The sequence below is a fragment of the Convolutriloba macropyga genome, chromosome 4, assembly GCF_964194025.1.
Source record: "Convolutriloba macropyga chromosome 4, txConMacr16.3, whole genome shotgun sequence".
NCBI lineage: Eukaryota > Metazoa > Xenacoelomorpha > Acoela > Convolutidae > Convolutriloba > Convolutriloba macropyga.
In genome coordinates this window covers 4,586,482-4,606,865 of record NC_134471.1, presented here as the reverse complement: position 1 = coordinate 4,606,865, position 20,384 = coordinate 4,586,482, and the positions used below count along the sequence as shown (strand labels likewise).

The following is a 20,384-nucleotide window of genomic DNA, read 5'->3' as shown; positions in this document are numbered from 1 at the left end:
CCACAACATGTAATTAATAATGTAATTGAGTTTCGGTTGGTTATTTAGTTACGGTACGTACAATTAAGTACAATAAAAGACAAACATGTATACGTTACGACGACAAAAATAACTCACCGATTCCAATTCCTAAAAATATCAAAACAGTACAGAATATGATAAAATGTTTTTTTATCGTGCTAGGAATTATGGGAGACACGGGCTCAGCCGACAGCTTAATTATGATTGGCCGATAAATCTGATTGGTCGAAATCCTCTTAGTTAGTACAACCATAACAATTTGTGTTTGGGGTCGGGTTATCGGCTTAAATTCACATTTTTTGGTTATCGGCTAAACGCCCTGTCGGCCAATACGGTGACCACCTGTTGATCTGGATCGATAGAAAGGTCTGTCATGGAAACATCGTAAACAATGGACAGTAGTAACTGGTAGATGACCATGTTAGGGTTACACAGATGGCAACCCAGGAAATTTCTGATGATTTCCGACCCATCAAATAAATTTAAGGCAAGTTAATTTACCATAATTGAGTTCATGTAAAATCGCATTAAGAAAAATTAAGATATGTATATGGTGCCCTAATTTTTTCTTCACTCAAGTTATGTAGAAACTTTATATTAACTCTGTAAAGGCAAATTATTCCATAATAAGAAGCTTTGATTGGAAATTTGAAATGAATAAAAAAAGTATAAAACTAACCAAATTTTGTAAGAAAAAAGTAGGGGCTAATTTATCTCACTAAGTTAATTTTTCCTTTGTTTATTATATACTTTAGCAGTTTGTTCAAAAACAAAAGATCTGCTAAATATTTTGATAGGTTTTTTATAAAAAAAAGTTTTAGCAAGTCAATAAGTATGATCTTATTAATGATTTAAAATACGTAGGTTGTGGCTTGTTAAGATTGTCGTCATACTTCCGAGCAAGCGTGATTTAAAAACCAAACAAGGAGGCTCGGTAATGTGCGTTTGAATATACTGTTCCGACCCTACTCATCCAGGTTTTGATTTAATTGTCCACCAAATGAGGAAGAGACCAAATTTTGAAAAATAAACATATCGTTCAACAAACAACTAAATAAAAAAACTAAAGCCCAATTAGAGCGCCTATGACTCCTGCCATTAATGGGAGTACTAGACATGACAAACATAAAATCAAATAATCACGAACAAAAAACTCGATATCGATATTAGAAAATAAAACTTAATAAAAAATGAGAATGGAATCAGAAAAAACCTGAACGAAACGATTAAACCAGTACATCTTTAGATAAGATATGATACCTGTCTGTTTATAATGCAAAGAGAAAAAAGTGGCACAGATCACAAATCCGTTTCTATTTTTGGAAACAACCAATTCCAAATTAATTAAAAACAGTATAAAATTAATAGGAAAACGATGTCCCAACCGATATAATCATACGCTATTCAAAGAGAACAATAAATATTTTCTCTGACGTATTCTGTCAACGCCAATTGGGACAAACAATTAGTGTGATAATGTGGCAAGGAAACAAAAAAGACAGATATGGACAAAAGTACAAAAATCACATTTTTCATATGAAATTGCGTAGCATCAAAGTCAAGGAAAAATTATTTGAAAGTAAAACAAACAGAATGATTGGGCTTTTAATCGCCAGAAGGAGGTCGCGACCTGCCGTTACAGAGACCAAGCTATGACGAAGCTCTAAAATCATTATTTTTTTTCAAAAATTTTATCAAAAAATCCAAAAAACCATGTTCCAACCAAGTTTTTAATTCAAAACAAAATAGATAAACATGGCTCTGGCCAGGAAGCCATTTGTGCTTGTTATTAGCGAGACTAAATCATGAGACCACGAAAATAACAAATATTGACAGAACTCAAAACTTAATAATAATTTTATCGAAAGGACAGCCGTTAAAACTATAAGACAATGAAAACCATTAAAATTATAAGACAATGAAAACCATTAAAACCATTAAAAACAATTAACCATTGACAATAAGGTTCTTGAATTGTTTGCTCTAAGTCTATTTTGAATAGGTGTCTTTTGTAGAGCGTTTTTGTGAAAAATACAACAAAAAGAACCACAAATATTGACCAGTATCAAGAACTTACGAAAGAATTATCAAAACACAATTCTAAGTCCTAAAGCCATAACCCAAAAAAGAAAAAAATTTTGCGTTGATGAGTTCTGTCCATAAAAAACTCGCTACTTGTTGAGGAAAGCAGACTCTTGACGACAAAAAAAATAGAAATTGAAAAGTTTAAATTTAATTCCTTGAAAACAATTCACTTGAAAGTTATTAAAATCGTTAGCTATAAAGTGAAACTAATTAATAGATTAATTTAGACATCTACAGGAAACAATGAGACATTTCATTCACACGATTATGTTATATGACAACAGCAAGAACGACAATTCGAAACAAGAAAAACAAATTTTGGGCGAGAAGCCTTTCTCAGCCGTTAAAAACATAAGGTATTTACTAAAACTTTCAGAAAAGTTCCTTTGCTCATTATTTGGGTGCCACTTAGACTTGTGATAACAATAAGGGGTTAAAAAGGGAACAAATAGCAATTTCAACTATAGGCTAAAAATTAAATATTTTATGAACCTTTTAGTAACAAAGTCAAAAACCATTAGTTAAATATTAAACCACTTAGACTATTTTCAATACAACGCTTGGCTTCGATTTTGCCCCGTACATATTGAGACTGAGCTATCCGTGGACAGAATAATAAAAGTATAAAACTAACCAATTTCTGAAAGAAAAAAGTAGGGGCTAATTTATCTCATTAAATTAATCTTTCCTTTTTTTATTTTACAATTTAAGATATCTCATTATACAACAAAAAAATTGGAAAAAACACTGCTCGCTGATAAACTGTTACAAAAAATGTACACTAAATTTTTCCAAACCGAGCAAGCAGGAAAATTAGGTGACAAAATTAGCAGTTTGTTCAAAATCAAGATCGGCAAAACATTTTGATAGGACTTTTGTAAAAAAAACTTTAGCAAGTCACTAGGTATGAACTTATTAAATAGTTAAAAATACATAGGTTGTGGCTTGTTAAGATTGCTGTCATACTTCCGAGCAGACGTGATTCAAAACCAAAAAGAGGAGGCTCGGTAAGGTAATGTGAGCCTGCATAAATTGTTTCGACCCTACTAATCCACGTTTTGATTTAATTCCCCACTATATTATGAAGAGATATTTTTCAACGCCAATTGGGCCAAACGGTCAGTGTGATAATGTGGCAAGGAAACAAAAAAGTCAGAAATGGGAAAAACTACAAAAATCACAGTTTTTCATTTGAAATTGCGTAGCATCAGAGCCAAGGAAAAATTATTTGAAAGTAAATATAACAGAAAAGTTTTATTTCTTTCGCTAGAAAGAGGTCGCGACCTGCCATTACAGAGACCAAGCTACAAGATTGACAGAATTAAAATAAAATTGACGAAGCGCCAAAATCTTGATTCTTTGCAAAATGATTTTATTCAAAAATTCCAATAAAACTATAAGTTATTAGTTTAAACAAAAATATAAACATGGCTCTGGCCAGGAAGCTATTAGTGCTTGTTATTATAGAGACTGAAGCCTGAGACCACGAAAATAACAAATACTGACAGAACTCAAAATTTAACAAAAAATATGTCAAAACGACAGCCATTAAAACCATAAGACAATGAAAAACCATTAAAACTTAATCATTGACAAAAGGGGCTTGAACTGTTCGCTTAGGTCTACTTTGACTTTGAACAGGTCTCTTCTGTAAAGGGTTTTTGTGAAAAACACCACAAAAAGAACCCCTGAAGATTGACCAGTATCAAATACTTACGAAAGAACTATCAAAAAACACAATTCAAAGTCCTAAAGCCATCGCCCAAAAAAAAAAATTGCGTTGATGAGTTCTGTCCATAAAGAAACTCACTACTTGTTGACGAAAACAGATACTTGTTGACGATAATGAAAATAGAAATTGAGAAGTTCAAAACTAATTTTTTGAAAACAATTTACTTGAAAAAAATTAAAATCGTTAGCTATAAAGTGAAACTATTTAGAATAATTTAGACATATATAGGAAGCAACAAGACAATTCATTGTCACGAGTATGTCGTATGACAACAACATGAACGACAATTAGAAGCAAAAACATTAAGTTTTGCGCAAGAACGATTTCGCAGCCGATAAATATATAAAGAATTCACTAAAAATTTTAGATACTATCCTTCGCGCATTCTTTCGGTGACACTCCGATCTGTGATTACATTAATGTGACAAAAAAGAACAAATAGCAAACTCAAATAAAAGCCAAATAGCAAATACTTTTATGGAACTTTTTAGAAACAAAGCCAAAAATCATTAGTTAAATATTAAACAACTAACGAGTACTTTTTAGAAAACAGATGGATTAGGTTTTGCCCTGTATAAATTGAGACTGAGCCGCACGTGCACAGGAATAAGATAAAAAAATGATCAAAATTCAAAACACCACTGACATTTTCTGAAAATATATTTGTTCAATGGCCCAATAGGCATTAGATAACAACTAAAAGCATTCACGGTCCACAGGTTCATAGAATCATAGGTTAACGTATAACTCTTAAAAAACGCAATTGAATCTTTCCTTGATTTTTTAACTAATGAGACGAAGTCAGCATGCTGCAATACGAATAACAAAAGAAGGCAATTTATATATCACCTAAAACTTACGATAAAAAAATAGTCAAATCCGTAAAAATTATGAACTTTTTTCTGAAGTCAAAATATACTTTCATTTGGCCTCATTTTGCTCTAAACAGGATTGGTCATTCATTGTGCTTTGATTTGAAATCGTTGTCATCAGTAATCAATATAAAAGAATATAATATATATATATATATATATATATATATATATATAAATATATATATTGAAAAGGGCGCCCCAGTATAATTGAATAAGTAATGATGGTAAGGATCCCTGATGGGTCCAAACCTAGACCTGATTTTGTTGCGCATCAATCAAAAACACCTAATTAATCCAAATGCTTGCCAATTAGAACAACCAGCAAATGAAATACTTCAATGAACCAAAAATAAGTAAGGCAATTTGTACAATTATTGCGTTAGTTTTTCTAAAACCGGCTAAATTTCAATTAGAGAAGACCACAGTAGGAAGCAAAGGTACAACTAGTCTTTTCTGGTGTTTTCAGAGATTGTGACAGCAGATGAAAAGAGTCGGATGAAACAAGTCAGCAAAACTTATCTATACTTAAAATTAAAACCAGAAAAAATGTTGTCAACAATATTAACAAATCTTAGCAAAACTGACAAAAATTTAATTTACAAAAACCTAAAATGTGAACAAAAAACAACGGAAAACATAAACCGACAAGTGTCGAAAGAATTGCTCTTGAACGAAAAGCGAGGCAATTTAATTCATAGTCTTTAGTGTAGATCAGTTTTTCTTTATGGGTGCAAAAAAACTCGACCCCGCCGGAATTCGCTCCAATGACTTCCCGATCCATGGCCAACCGCACTAACCACTGCACTACAAGTCACTCAACTTTCCTACGCTGCAACCGATTTTATATTAGCAACAAGCTTTACTTCGGAGCACTTGAGATCACTCAAAAATGATGAACGAAAGCGTGAAAAAGTCACTTGAGAAGTCAAAGAATGTTCTAGAAGAAAAGCGGAAAAAATTATCAAGCGAAAAATTTGCATAAAAAGGACACACACGTTTACAATAATTGCTGTGAACTGCGTTCAAGAGCAATTAATCACTCCAATATTCACAAAACTTTAAACCTCGATATTTCACTATTATCCTTCTAATTCCATATTCTAAGCTGGGCGGGCTTTCTAATGATGGCAGTGACAACTCTCTGCAATTAATATATCGATCAGCCAAAATTGACGGAACAAAAAAGTGGCTCTGAACAATAAAACGTTTTAAAAAGTGCACTAAGAGTGTTTAATAAAATATCGTTTTATTTTATTTTCATTTTCAAAGAAGCCAAAAAATCGCAGAAACAAATCTCAAAAAGCAAAACATTTACCAGAACTTCTGTAATCCACAAAACTTTATCAGATAAACTTCATTAAGTTTTGTGGTATTAGGATGACAATGGTGTCATCGGAGGCTAAAAACAGAACTGATAATATAAAAGCAAACAGGCAATAAAACAGAAGTTTGGTTTTTGCATTTAATCAAATTCCACAAAACACATATATTAAAAGAAGCGTGGTTGCGTGAAAACAAAAAATAGCTTAAAAGAGTTTATGGAAATGCTAAAACGCAACAGAAGCTCACTTGGGAATTTTCCACAAAAGAATGAAAGTTTTAATTCAACATTAAAAAAAACAGCAGCAACAGGAAAAAATTGTTAGTTCCAGAACATTTTCATAGGAACCAGAGGTACAAAAGGGGATCATATTTTTAAATGATGGTTAAACATGCAATTTTTTGTCTTCACTACCGGTAAATTGGGACAAATAGGACTAAAGGAGCATATTTGGTGCCATGTTTCATTAAAATTGAAAAAATGCTATCTTTTCAAAAATTTAGGCGATGGTTTAGCTAAAAGAGAATATTAGAACAATTCACAATCTCTCTTGTATTTCTAAATTTCAAAAAAAATTAGACTATCGCTAAGAATTTTTTCTTATTTTTAGCATAATAGATAGAAATTTTCAAGCAGATTGTGAAAATTACAAAAAAAATATGAAAAACAACGGAGGTGAGCTTAACCTCCTTAACTCCTCGTAAAAAGTGTAACTCCTTGTAAAAAAGTAAACCTGTATTTTGATAATTTACTCTTGACAAGCTTTCTAATGATATCATTCACGCATATAGTTCCTCTCCAAACAAATTGGGTCGGAACAGAGATATATCTTTTGCGAGAACAATTTAATGAAAAATTCTGGAAGTAATCGTTGTTAATCGTTAATAGCATGTTTTGAACCAAAATTACAGTAATCATTTTCCAGGTTATGCGATGTCAATTTCTGCAAACAGCGCGCGCTTATTATTGTTGATTTAATTAATTGTTGCTTTCAAATTCATCGGGAGCTCATTAAATTTAAAAGGATGAGATCATGAACAATGCAAAGAACAAGACTCTTACAAAATTTTTTTGTTTAATATTTTTTCCAGAACCGCACTCGGAATTGAACTACAAGAACACTTCTCAATTTTGTGATCTATGGTTGATTATCACAAAATTACTTTTTAAAACGTTTTGAGCAAGCGCTTTTACCAACAGATTTTAATTAATATCAAATTTGTGACATTTTGAAACGAAGGCATTGTAGAACATCAATTATTATTTTATTTTATTATATTACAGTATACTATATAATCCATTGGTTAATAGTAGAAAGTAATTGAAATATAATTTTTTGAAGCTTCTTACTTTTAATCATTGTTCTCAAAAATAATTCTCCATGCACTCATAATCTAAATTTCATGTCCTTTTGTACGGAATTTTTCTCACTGAAGTTTGAAAACAACAACTAAATATTTGAAGCTAACATGATTGGGAAAGGTGTTTGTATGATCTGATGTGTTATTGGATGATCAATATTTATTTCATGTTGATTTGATTTATTTTGTGATCAAGGTTATGGGCATTGTTATAGCTTACATTGCTTCAGTTGAATTCGAATTTCTATAAGTATAATATTTCATAATAACCCCTTAATCATAGCCAGCTGCCACCACAAATATATAATAAAACCCTATAAGCCTTATAGAATGATAATCTTATAATAGCCTGAAAAAGTATGACGTGTAATTGCAATAATTTACTCTGCGAAATTTGATCTCTCTAAATGTTGACAAATGTTTAATGTTTTTTGATTTTTCAGAACTAAATTTGTAATAGTTCAATGCGAAGAAAATAAAACTTAGCCAATTTATTTATCGAAATCAAAACAAGGAAACAATGAACGGAGTAAGCACTGGGGGGGGGGGGGGGGGGGAGGGGGAGGGGGAGGGGAGGGGGTGTCAAGGTCTGTCATGTCTTTTCTATTAAAAAGCTTTCACATCAACTCTTCATAGCCTTAATCACTCATTGTTCAGATTTCCCTTTACGTAATTAAAATAGATTGACTTCAGTTTCCTTATAAGGTAATAATAATTGCTCAGAAGTGGCAAAATTCATACTACAGTCAGTTCCGACTTGAAAATTGTTCTAACATTAATTATAGCTCCCAAACTGATTATACTTTGAGCTTTAATACAAATAAATTTACTCTGCTCTTAGAAACGACAATTAAGACCTCGATACGGTACGTTATGTCCAAAAAAAGAGCAATATCTAGCGAAGTATACTTACAATTCCTTGGTTCCCATCTGTTTGACTCTAATGAACCCGCTTCGAGTGCCCACGAACACCTCTTCCACTCCGGCGTTCCTGGAACAAGTGAACAAATTAGAACTTAAGACAAAAATGAGGTACTTTTTTAAAAGAAAATTCCTTCTTGTCATGTTAGCACATTGAAATGAAACTTGGAATTGAGATATCTTGATATAATCTTGATAGATTTCGTGACAGGAGAATGTCAAATATGCACAAATATGAAAGAAATTTCCACGTGTTTCCAGAAAGCTGGTTTTTTACCACCAGTTTATGAAGAAATGTCAAACTTTATTGATGATAAATTGTTCTTAACAATATAAATATATTGATAACACATCCCATGTTATATCGCGAAACTCAATATCTTTTATGTCTCGACAAAACTTATCAAGGTTTTCTTCGCTGGGAGCAATTACTGCAACTAATCTTGGGCGCACAAACATGTTCATTTCCTATAACACATTGTTCTGACCCCACATGTTGGGGGAGGAACTATATACTCAAATGGGTATTTTTTGTTCAGTCAATTTTGGCCGATCGATATGTGCATAGAGAAATATGAGTTGTATCAATAAAAGCTTGTCCAGCGTAGAGATCGAAACTAAAGAAGCTTTTTTAATTTCGTTTGTTCTCTGAGGAGATATTGAGGTTTACAGTTTTGTGTGAACACGAGATATATGGCATGATTTTGTTCAGTTTTTGAGTTTTTCTATATAAAATATTAATTCAAAATTACACTTCACGCTACAAAATGAATCAATTTTATGCTCTTAATAGATGATAAGCCACAAAAAAATTAGTTCTGTTCTCATAGAAAACTCTACTATAAAAAATCGGATTCTCTTTGAGAGCTGTCTTTTAAAAAACTTTTCGTATTTTTTATGTTTTTTCTAAAGTCACTTATAGACTAGCTACTTTTCATTTCGAATTTCCATTAAAGACAGACCTCAACTAGAAAGAAAAAGTTTCCACTGAATAAAAAACTTCAATTTCAAGGAAATGGTCATGTTTTTTTTGCTTCGATTCTGAGTAATCGTAATTTTTATTGAAATTTGAAATTTCAATTTTCTTCATAAGATTTTGTTAATAATTTGTAACCCTGTGGCATAAACTTGATGACTAAAAGAGCAATAGGCTTCAAAATGAGGATTGAGTAATCCTATTCAGTGCATTGAGTGGACAGCTAAAGGCTGTTAAGAATAAAATTTATTTTGAAATTATTTTTTTTAATAATAACCGATCTTAAACATATTTTTGTGGACTGTGAGTCAGTCTCAGTAAAGAACGGACCACCTTCATTTTTGATATAAGTCAAAATTGTTCTGGTTGAAGTTCTGATTTTCTATCCATTGGTATTATGACTTTGATGCCCCGAGTTTTCATAATTTTGCTAATCTCAGAAAAATTTTTTGAATTTTTTAAAAACAATTTTCATAATTTTGGTTCCATTTGAAATCTTATCGCATTATACTAATTTTGATAGCACGCATTGGCTTAGAGAAGAAGTTCAATGGATCGTAGATAAAGTTTTCAGAGAAAAACTTATAGTGTAAATGGCTTCAACACTTTCTTATCGCAATTTTCTACTGGATTTTTAGTCTTTGTCTGTATTTGTTGTTTTTTTTTCATAGTCATAAGACTTATTTTGGTGTTCTGTAAATGACGTTTGGATGACAAACAATATTGTTCTCATATCGAGGAATAACTTGCTTTTTTTATACTTCCGTTAAAAGCTGTTGAAATTAATGGCTTTGGCGTTACGGGTTATCTCAAAAACTTCGTTGTTTTGTTAAATTTGTTCATATTTTGGACTTTTCTCTCTCAATTTGTTTTTGAATTTTCTGTTTTTGCCTGCTTTTATTCTTTATGTAGTCTTAAAACACTAAGAGGTCTGATAAGCTTCTGATTGAGGATTGAATGCTTGATGTTACTCAATGCAGTCAGTTTACAGCGAATAGTCTGAAACTTTATATTATGAATTGTTTTCAAAATTTTTTAATAGACTTTTTAGTTTTTTGTTTGTCTTGTGAACTCCCTACTTATTCTCACCATTGAGAGGTCCCATCAAATTCCTTGCAATTCAAAATTAACTTGTTTATTGATATTATATCTTAACTGATGGTTTTGTTGTTGTAATACAGTTTCCGTTTTCATAAAGTTTTGTAAGTGATCATAATTTGTTTCTTTTCTTCTTTTTTTACCTCGTTCACGTAATAACAGATCCCAATGATTGTCAAATGAGGCCCAAGTGAACTTATTCAATCTTTCAGTATAATTTTAGCTGACTTAGTATAAATAACAAATGGAATGAAAAAAAAAAACAATATTCATATAATAGCCAATGATCTTAAAAGCGCAAGCAGTTTGTGTTTCCGCAGATTGTTTGTGATTTTTTTGTTTTTCGGCATCTGTCGTCCGTTTCCGTTGCTCAGTCTAACACAAAACAGGTACTATCGGTTTCGTAATGAGTTTTTAGTAAACTCGTCACGAATTATTTCCTTACAAGCAATTGATTAACAAGACTTTTGAAATTATTTAATTTAGAAAACGTTGATTGATTTTTCAAAATTGCTTGATTATTTCTTCTTGTTGTCGAATTGTTTCCTAGTCTCATTAAGAAAAAGTCCCATCTGCTGTTTAGTAAAGAAAAGGTAAACTTGTGTTTAATCTGATTGAATTTCGACGTTGTTACTAGGTGCTTTGATATTTAGATATTGATATTTTGCCGAACATTTTGTTTGTTTTTGCTCATTTTGTTGTTTGTTTCTTTTTCTCGTAGACCTTTTATTGGCAGATCTCGTGAGCGCTGTAATTTAAGTATAACGTAAACGTTGAACAAGTAGAACTTCCGCTCTACCTGTGTCAAGCTTGTCTTGGGCACAAAACAGATTTGTCATTCTCTAAATTTTCTAGCGTTACCTTTTTCATGAGAATTTGGAAAAATGAAAAAACAATTTAGAGCAGAAGGATTAAACCAATTCAGGCGTTTTACGCTCAATTTCACTTCGTTTCGAAATCCAAAAAAAATCTTTTGCAACGATTATTGAAAATGTCTAATGTCGTAATAACTTATTAACCAAAATTACACTAAAAAATCAGATACTATGAAATTACTTTGAATAATTTCTTGGGTTTTGATCTGTTTGAAATTTTATTGGTCCAGCAATGAATTAATCAATATATATGTATAACGTTGATTCATTGAAAAAAATACCAATAAAACCTCAACCTTCAGCCGTTCGATCTACTCAAAAAGAACTGCTCAATAAAAATAAGATTGGTTATGATGGATCTGACCGAAGTTTGGCTTCGTTGACGTCCCAAAATTCGTCTGAGAATTCTTTGCTGACAACTGCGTCTTCCAGCACTGCTCGCACTGCATCTTTGTTGCCTGCAAAGGAAAAGACACCCCAATAGCTGATTCGAGAATTGTTGGCATGTAAGATCTTTCAAACTTACACAGTTGTTTTTATAAGATACACGTGATGGAATGCATCTTATTCTTAGCAGACATATCTCATAACAACAATAATTAATCTTCCACGCTAGAAGTTCTGTCTTATCAGATCCTACCAGATAATAAATCTTCTTTTCAAATTATTTGATTGACACAACTTTGGTCGCCAATACTTGCGCATATTTGCAACGCTATCATCCAGTGTCACAGCAGAGCAATAGATTATGGTGGTCGCTGACCGCAGAAAATCTTTGTGAGTTAAACGTACAAGATTTAATAATAATTGTAATTCGACACTCGAGGCATAGCGCACTCGCTTTCTTTATAGGCCAGTTTTCTGTTCCGACCCATTTTAGTGGGGGGGGGGGGGAGAGGAAGGAACTATATACTCAAATGGTTTTTTTGTTCAGTCAATTTTGGCCGACCGATATAATCATTGTAGAGAGTTATGAGTGGTATCATTGCAAAGCCCGTACAGCGTAGAATATGGTATTAAAAAGGTTTTTATTTTTTTCGCGGTTTAAAAATTTTTGTGAATAGTAGACGATATTCCGTTGTTTTTATTCACAGTTTCCGTATTTTCGACCAAATTTCCAGAGAATTTGCAAAATATGTTAAAATTGTTAACGGTTATTGATTTTATCTTTAGAGACAGAAAAGGGTTGCTGAATTGTTCGGTTCAAGTTTTATGACTAGAATTTACGCTAAATTTGTCAAAATTCAGACTTTTTATCGTCAAAAATGGGAACAAATATACATTTTTAGCCCGCTTTCCTTAATTTTGCTGGGGATAGTCTTATTCTTCGTAAGCTCAGAAAGAGAACTATTTGTACATCCGCTGGTTTTTATAGTCTTCTGGAATTATAGCTCTGCCAGTTTTTCGCGAATTTAAACTTAAAAGTTATACAAAATGCTTTATTTATTTTTGATATACTGAAAAATTTTGATTAAAAATTGATCTGTTTCTAAAAAATTTGAACAATTGAGTGTTTTCCAAGCCGAGCAGCAATATCGAGGCTGATCTTGATATCACCGTGGATCCTTAAGGTAACAAATTTTTAGATTTTGATTGGACGCGTTCTTTTTTAAAAAATATTTCCGCATTTATAGTTTATTATGTAAATTACTGACAAGAATTTTAAATCAGGGCTCAGTTATTGATAGATATTATTTGCAAAAAATGAGACATAATGACCACGTATTATGGTTTCAAAGTTAATCTCATTGATTTTTTGGCTTTCACCAATTGTTGTCGTAAAACTTTAGGGACTTCGTTCGTTTTTGCTTTCATTTGTTACACTTTTTGTAGTAAAATGACTTGTCTCCCCAATCAAAGATACAATTTGCTTTTTAGGTGGTTTAATTGAACCTAAATAAAGTCATATGAGACATTAGTTGTTATCTAATGTCTCATATGACTTTGAATTGATTTGTTTTGAGAAAATGTCAGTGAACTTTTGAACTTTTCTACTATATTATCTTATTTCTCTCAACTTCTGGCGTATTCTCAGTAAAAACAAGCGGAAACCCATTTCCTGTGAGGTATTACTAATGTCTCTAACCGTTTTAAGTTTAACTAATGGTTTCGGGGTTTTGAGACTATGAGTTCTCACATTCTTTTTAATTTTCAGCATAATTGCACATTTTTAAGTTCATTTTGTTTCTTTGTCAAATTAACACATCATTTACAAGCCCAGTTGATGGAAATCATATTTGGGAAAATGCGAAACGTTGAAAAATGGCGCATCTGAATATATTAAAAGTTTTGTTGAGTAGTTTATGCTTTAGGGCAGAGACACAGTTCTCTCACAAAATTTAGTGGATTTTGCTTTTGTTTTTACCCATGTATTTTTTTTTCTTTCGTTTTGTTGTTGTACGACATATACTTGATAATGATTGATCCTTTTTGCTCTTTTTTGTTGACATAGTAGCCAGTTTTTGAGGACAAGTCCCATATCTCTAATGAAGTATAGGTTAAATTAAGCCAATTAAGTTAAGAATGTGAATGAGCGGGGTCGGAACATTATGTGCGTACGCATTACCGAGCCTCCTTGTTGTTTATGAAATAAGCAAAAAGCGCTACCAGATTAAAGATACAGGTCCTGAGCACTGATTAATGCTATAGAAAATGTTTGAAATGTACAAAAACTGCTGTAATGAGAGTGTTTGTTGCATTTTTTCGCTAATTTTGAATGTTGCTTTTTCCAAGCATCTGACATATATTATTTAGCCACATTAACCTGTAGTTTAAAAGCAGACATCTCATATCAGATCTTAAGAATAAATGTTCTGGTTGAAGGAGAGCTACTTATCTTGGTATATTGGCTTCCTGGCTTACTATGAAAACTCCAGTTAGATGATGTTTATCTTATAAGCTGTCCTATCACACCTGACAATATAAAATTTCCGCCTACATGAATTTTCTGTCGTGTAAGATATAACACGCAGAATCCCCCCTCCACCCTTACCGATACTCCATTATTTTATGAACCCGTTCAGAGCAGATATCATTACATAGTAAAATATTATGTAAAAATATTGCACGTGTCGCTTGCGGGCTGCAAGTAAGATGCACCCAAGGGGGGGGGGGGGGCTCTTTTGAGATCTTTTTGCACTAAATTAGCGCTGAGAAGTGCAAAGGTTTTTTAACCGTTGTAAACTCCCAGCTTAGTTCGCACTTACAAACAACGTGCAATTGTTCATTCTTTCGAGAGTTCTCGATCTCGTTTGCAACTGCTTCGATCTGCTCCAAATGCTTGCTCGTACTTTCGTTCATCATGCAATACACCCTGAAACGCACCAGTCAATCAGAATCCAAAATCCAACCAGCCAATAGGAGCAGAGCTTAGCTGCATGGAATCAGTTTTTAACAAAATTAACCGAAAACTTTCAAAAGCATAAAAAACAAATATCAGTTTCAGACTTTTTAAAAATTAAGTTCGTACCTGTAACAATCAGAACATAAAATTTCATCACTTTGAGATACTTTTTTCATGACCGGGAACTCAACTTTGAAATTTAGTATGTAAAATGTGCGGTCAAAACAATTTTTTGTTCGAAATATATAATCAAATTTTCCTAAAACTGAGCTTACTGTGTGACTACTTTTCTTTTCTATATAAGGGGAAGTCAATTCGTGAGTACAATAGCCAATCTTTCTAATTTAGTGATTCTAGTTTATAAAGTAGTTATATACGAAGTTAATTATAAAATTAGTTAATAGCAGCCTGCCATGTTTTAATTACTGTGATTTCTGTGCAAAAGTTGTGATGTATTATCTTTTATGTAAGGTTATATTAACTAGTTGACCCGAATTAGGCCGGGTGATATTTCTGTTAAATGAAGGTCATTAATTTAGTGCAGCGATCAAGAATTTGAAGCGATCAATGTCAAATGATTTCAAATTCGCTTAGTGACATGTAAGTTCAAAATAAAAGTTTCGAAGCTGTTTCTCCAGTTTTTGCGACGCATTTTCTAACATATAAAAGATAATAAATAGAGAATATCTTCCATCAAGAAATTGCGTAATACTGTTAAACTCGATATTAATTTTGGGTAGAATAAGTTGATAGGGTAGAATATCTTTGGTTTGGTACACTTACGCACAAACTGAGAGAGTATTGCTGAAATTATTAAGAATTGGGTTAGGTTAAATCCAAGTTATAATCCAAGACAACTACAAACAGTTATATTGTAACAACTTACGACATTCCGACCAAATTTTACAACAGTGTACATCGACATTGCGGTTCAAAACGTACATTTTTCGAGAAAATTTCGTAAAAATACTCGATTTGGTCACAGTTTTCCATCATTGCTCTTAACAGCGAGTCTATTAGACTGAAATGAAAGAAAGCCCAGTGAAACCAAACTTGATACACCTTGATAAGACATGCATGATCTTGACATCTCTTGCATCTTATTTGATCGAGCTGAATGTTCGGACAAGTCTTGATAAATCGCGATAGTTCGTGCTTAATCTTGTTTAAAGACACTTTTAATTTTGACAATTTAATACGTGTCTGCCATGTCATGGTTAATCGCTTTTGGCTATCTTGCCGAGATCCTGTTTCATGGTACTCATGAAAAGATCTTGCAAATTCGTACAAATCTTGATCTTTTCATGGCAAGTCACAATTTTGGCCAGATTTACCATTTTTTAGCATGTTTTTTATCAAGGTGCATTAGGTTTTGGTTCACTGGGAACATAAACAGAAAATAATCGCATAAAAGGCACTCTCACTACTAATTACGAATTTTAAAAAACTAGTACAAATTAACACTTATTGATAAAATTGACTTTTGCGATAAATTGAATTCTAAACTTGATCAAGCAGCACTGAAGAAATTCGGAAAAAATTTTATTCTAATTGAAACTGATGTCACTGTTGTTCACAAACCAACAAAATGTGAGTTCGGCGGCCAAATGGTCCTTTCAAAATTTTCCGAAACAACTTAAAACGCTGACCAAGACCTTACAAGACAACCATTAGACTTGACAGAATTTTAAAAGTTACCCCTTACAGGTCAAATAAACAAAAAGAGAAAATTTATATAACAAAAAAAGTTGCTTTTTGCAAAAAAGTTAAAGAAAACTGACAGAACTTTATTTCGGATAATATAACAACGAGTCCCACGATTTGACGCTAGTCCCAAATACATGCTTTGTGAAAAGTGTGTGTAAAAATATTTTGATGCAAATTTGAATTTTCAACCTAAAAATTTGAATTTTCAACCAAAATGTTTCAACCTACTTTCCGACGGCAACAAAAAAAAACAAACTACCAAAAAAAGTATTGCAATTTTTATCTTCTTTCTCCCTAAATGTTGAAGAAAAAGAAGTTTTTCAATCAAGAAAATTTGCGTTTTTAGGGGTGGATTTTTCTGGGCGAAAGAAATTTCAAAATGCCTTCTAGATATATATAAGCATTGCTCGTTCTAAAATGGTGGCCTTATTTCTCTTCAGAAGGTCAAAGTTAGCATAACATCAACATGTTGTTTCGTGAGATTGGCGGAGCTACTATCTGTCCATGCCAAGATATGGCAAGACCGAAAAGTTCTTGAAATTTTTTCAGTCTGTTTTGCGCTGTTGCTAAACTGATGACGTCAAATTTCGGTAATAAAAGGGTTTCATTAGCAAGAAAAACAAATTTATCCAAAAATCTTAGGTAACGATTGAAAAAAAGTTTCACTCATAATATAGTGGACACTTTTTTCAGCTTCTACATGAAAACTACAAGCGTTCATTGGTACTTGTAAAGGCGGCGTACAATCAAAATAAGTGCCTGTCACTTACAAATCAAGGAAAACGAATAAGTCAGAACAGTCCGCTTTTACAATGAGTTAGGACACAAAGATGTAAACCAATTTAAACATAACGACTAACGTGTGAAAAATTGCTCTAGCGGGAGCTCTAATCAATTGCAACCTGCTTAAGAAGGGGGTGGGATGGTACTAAAAAAATTACTAGGGGGGCTTCAAACAAGTATACCTCAAAACTCCTGCACAGACCTTGAAAGAATTTTACTGGCAAATAAGGGTAGAAAAAATCGAGGAATATGACAAATACTTAAAAAAAATTTAAAATAGCAAAACTTAAAAATTCTTAATTTCGCAATGTTAAAATGTTCAAATCCCCGTTGTCTCTGAAATCTATCCAGTAACACATCTAAAAGACCTAAAAAACATTTATTGGCCCCCAGAGAACAAAGGCGTGGATAATATGTAAAAACATCTGTGAAAAATTTGATGGGCACGTGAAAATCGATAAATTACAAAAAATATCAAAACAATTGCAAATTTTAATGAAATGTTGACAAAATTTGTGATATCATTTTCTTCAAAACTATTTCATTGTTTCCAGAGATTATCCAGTAATCAAATTTCACGCCATAGGAAATTTTATTGGCTCACAGAGATCGATAAACTAGGAACATGACAACAATTTTCACACAATTTGATGAAAAAAATTCAAATTTTATCATTGCAAACTTTCGCAATACTAAACTAATAAAAACCATTTCATAACCACTAGCAAATAAACAGTAACATACTATCAACACCTAGAGGTTATTTGGCCCCTGAGGCAAGAAAAGAGAACAGAAGACAATTATTGTCAAAAAAAACTTCAAAAATCAAATTTTATCAAGAAAGTGCTAGATTTCGTGACAATAAAATGCTGGAAAATGTTCCACTGCCAAGACAAACTTTGCAGACAACTATTTTCAAACACTAAAGGGAGGTTTTAAGGCTCCTGAGGCTGAAAAATCCCAGAAATTGACAAAAATTGCTAAAATTATTATTTTTTTTTCGTGTTTATTATCGCAGTACCAACCCATATGGCTCAGAAAAAAAAGTCAACAAAAGCAATTAATTATTTTTTTCCAAAAGTACCTTATCAACATCGGCAAACTTAAATTGAAGACTAATCAATGACAAAAATGACAAAAAACGTGAAAAATTGCATCGTTTTGAGAATGAAAACTGCTAAAATGTTATCTTGAATTAAGGCCCTCTCAGCAGCTCTAACACTCTAAGCACTTAAAAAGGGCTGCTGTAGCCAGCTTTAAACCTTTAATGAAAATTATTGCCCGATGAGCTTCACCTAAATATCTCGTTTTGAAACATCAGTCACAAAATGATAGAGCCTCAATACTATCCAATTATTGGATCTTAAAAAACCTGTAAAACATCAATACTACTCTTCGCTTGTAAAAAAACTATACACTCTCAATACTCCTCTTTGAGTCGTTAAAGACACACGTGTTTACAATAATTGCTTCTCTTCGAGAGCATTTAAAAAAACAGGTTAATTTACTAAACAATTAGGAACCAGTAGACGCTTGGAATGATCTTGCAACTCTCAACTGCTAGGGAAAACCTAACTTGATATAATTAGTTCTCTGAAACGTACATAGAAAAATGTTTGAATTAGTGAGCGGTACTTTAATATACAAAGATTTTATCTAACCAGCTGTCCAGACGAATCTTATCATGTTTTTCATCCATTGCTTCTCTCTGTTCTCGTTTATCATCTAAAACCAATATTTACGACAATTCACAAGATATATATATATATATATATATATATATATATATATATAATTATATTTATAATATATATATATATATATATATATATATTCATATTTATAAATGTATGTATGTATATATGTTTGTATGTATGTATGTATGTATGTATGTATGTATGTATGTATGTATGTATGAAAGTATGTATGTTTGTAGGTGTGTATTTAAGTATGTATGCAGTTATTTGTAGTTCACAACTTAAATGAGGTGGAAACTATAAGCTTAAATTGGTTTTCTTTTTTTGTTTAAGTTTTTTTTTCTATGCGGGGGGGTCTATTTTCATAACCTAAAGAAGAATCCTTTAATTACGAAGTGTTTCTAGCCGTGAATTATTAAATTGAAATCCACTTTTGAATACTGTTTATTTTGAGGTGTTATAGAGATTTTTAGTTTTATGAAAAATATTTGTTTTTTATTGTATTTTTCAGAATTTTGTTCACATCACTAAGTTATGGAATCACATCCTTGAAAAATCATCCTATATCATTATTGACTATCTTTTTAATGCCAAATTACTTAAACTGCGGTGCTTGACTATAATTTTTATTTGAATTCGAAATTTTTCAAAATTTATGTACTAATTTCAGCTGACAAATTTGATATAACTAGAGCAAGTGCTATCTCCGGACTGATTATTAGGTTTCGCTCTTTTGCTCATTCAATTTTGGTTTTAATTTTTTTTAGAAATTCAGTATTATTGTACTAATTTTTTTTCGATGAAAAACTTTCGTCAGTTGTGGTCCATTGGCTGTTTGAATTTCAATTGCACCCGTTATACTTTTCCTTGTATGGTTTGTCAAAAAATTCGAAATTTATCCAAAAATTCGAAATATCAAAAGAGTGAAAAATTCTAATTGTTTCCTCCTTTTTGTGTTGTAATTAAATCATATGTTTTGAGCACAAGAGCAGACTTAAGAATTTTCGTCGACTCAACAATTTTTATAATTTTATTTAAACGTCAGGTTATTTTCTCTCTTTCTTTTTAAATGAAAAGTTCTTTCCCATATCTCAACAATCAGGAATTAAGGAAAAACTATTTGAGCTATTTTTTTTACAAATCCATAGGTTCGTGATTTAATTGAAGATTATGCGACAATTTAATTTTTCAAGTATAATTCAAAAGATTCACCTTGGGGCATACCTAAGGTTTATAAACAAATCATGAAATTTGGTGCAATCAGAAAAATCATAAGGAGACTTTTCAAAATTATTGAAAAAAATTAATCAGATTTGCTCATGCAACACTGACTAATTAGGGTCCATCTTATCCGCAATCTTTTGAAGGCGAATAGTTTTATTGAACGCTTTGCTTAAACTGAAAACTTATAATCTTTTCAAACTGCCATAAAGACCAGGAGAGCTTTAAATTTTCGTCTTCGAGAAATATTAATGATCAAGACTAATTCTATAAGATGATTATTCAGAGAGTAACAAAAAATTATGCGAGTTCGGAAAGATTATCATTATAAAAACGTTCAATAAAACTCTTTGGTTTCAAAAAATTGT

At 31.9% G+C, this 20,384-nt stretch overlaps 1 protein-coding gene across 1 annotated transcript in view; it reads right to left on the bottom strand.

Annotated features, from left to right (window-relative positions):
• The window catches only part of LOC142337955 (voltage-dependent calcium channel subunit alpha-2/delta-3-like), a 202,868-nt gene that overhangs the window by 59,076 nt on the left and 123,408 nt on the right, over window positions 1-20,384 (bottom strand). Inside the window, exons 19-23 of the mRNA XM_075387588.1 lie at window positions 18,760-18,823; window positions 15,392-15,412; window positions 14,472-14,578; window positions 11,630-11,723; window positions 8,309-8,386 (exon numbers count right to left, since the gene is read on the bottom strand). Coding sequence (XP_075243703.1) covers window positions 8,309-8,386; window positions 11,630-11,723; window positions 14,472-14,578; window positions 15,392-15,412; window positions 18,760-18,823 — 364 coding nt within the window. The remainder of the gene's footprint in view (window positions 1-8,308; window positions 8,387-11,629; window positions 11,724-14,471; window positions 14,579-15,391; window positions 15,413-18,759; window positions 18,824-20,384) is intronic.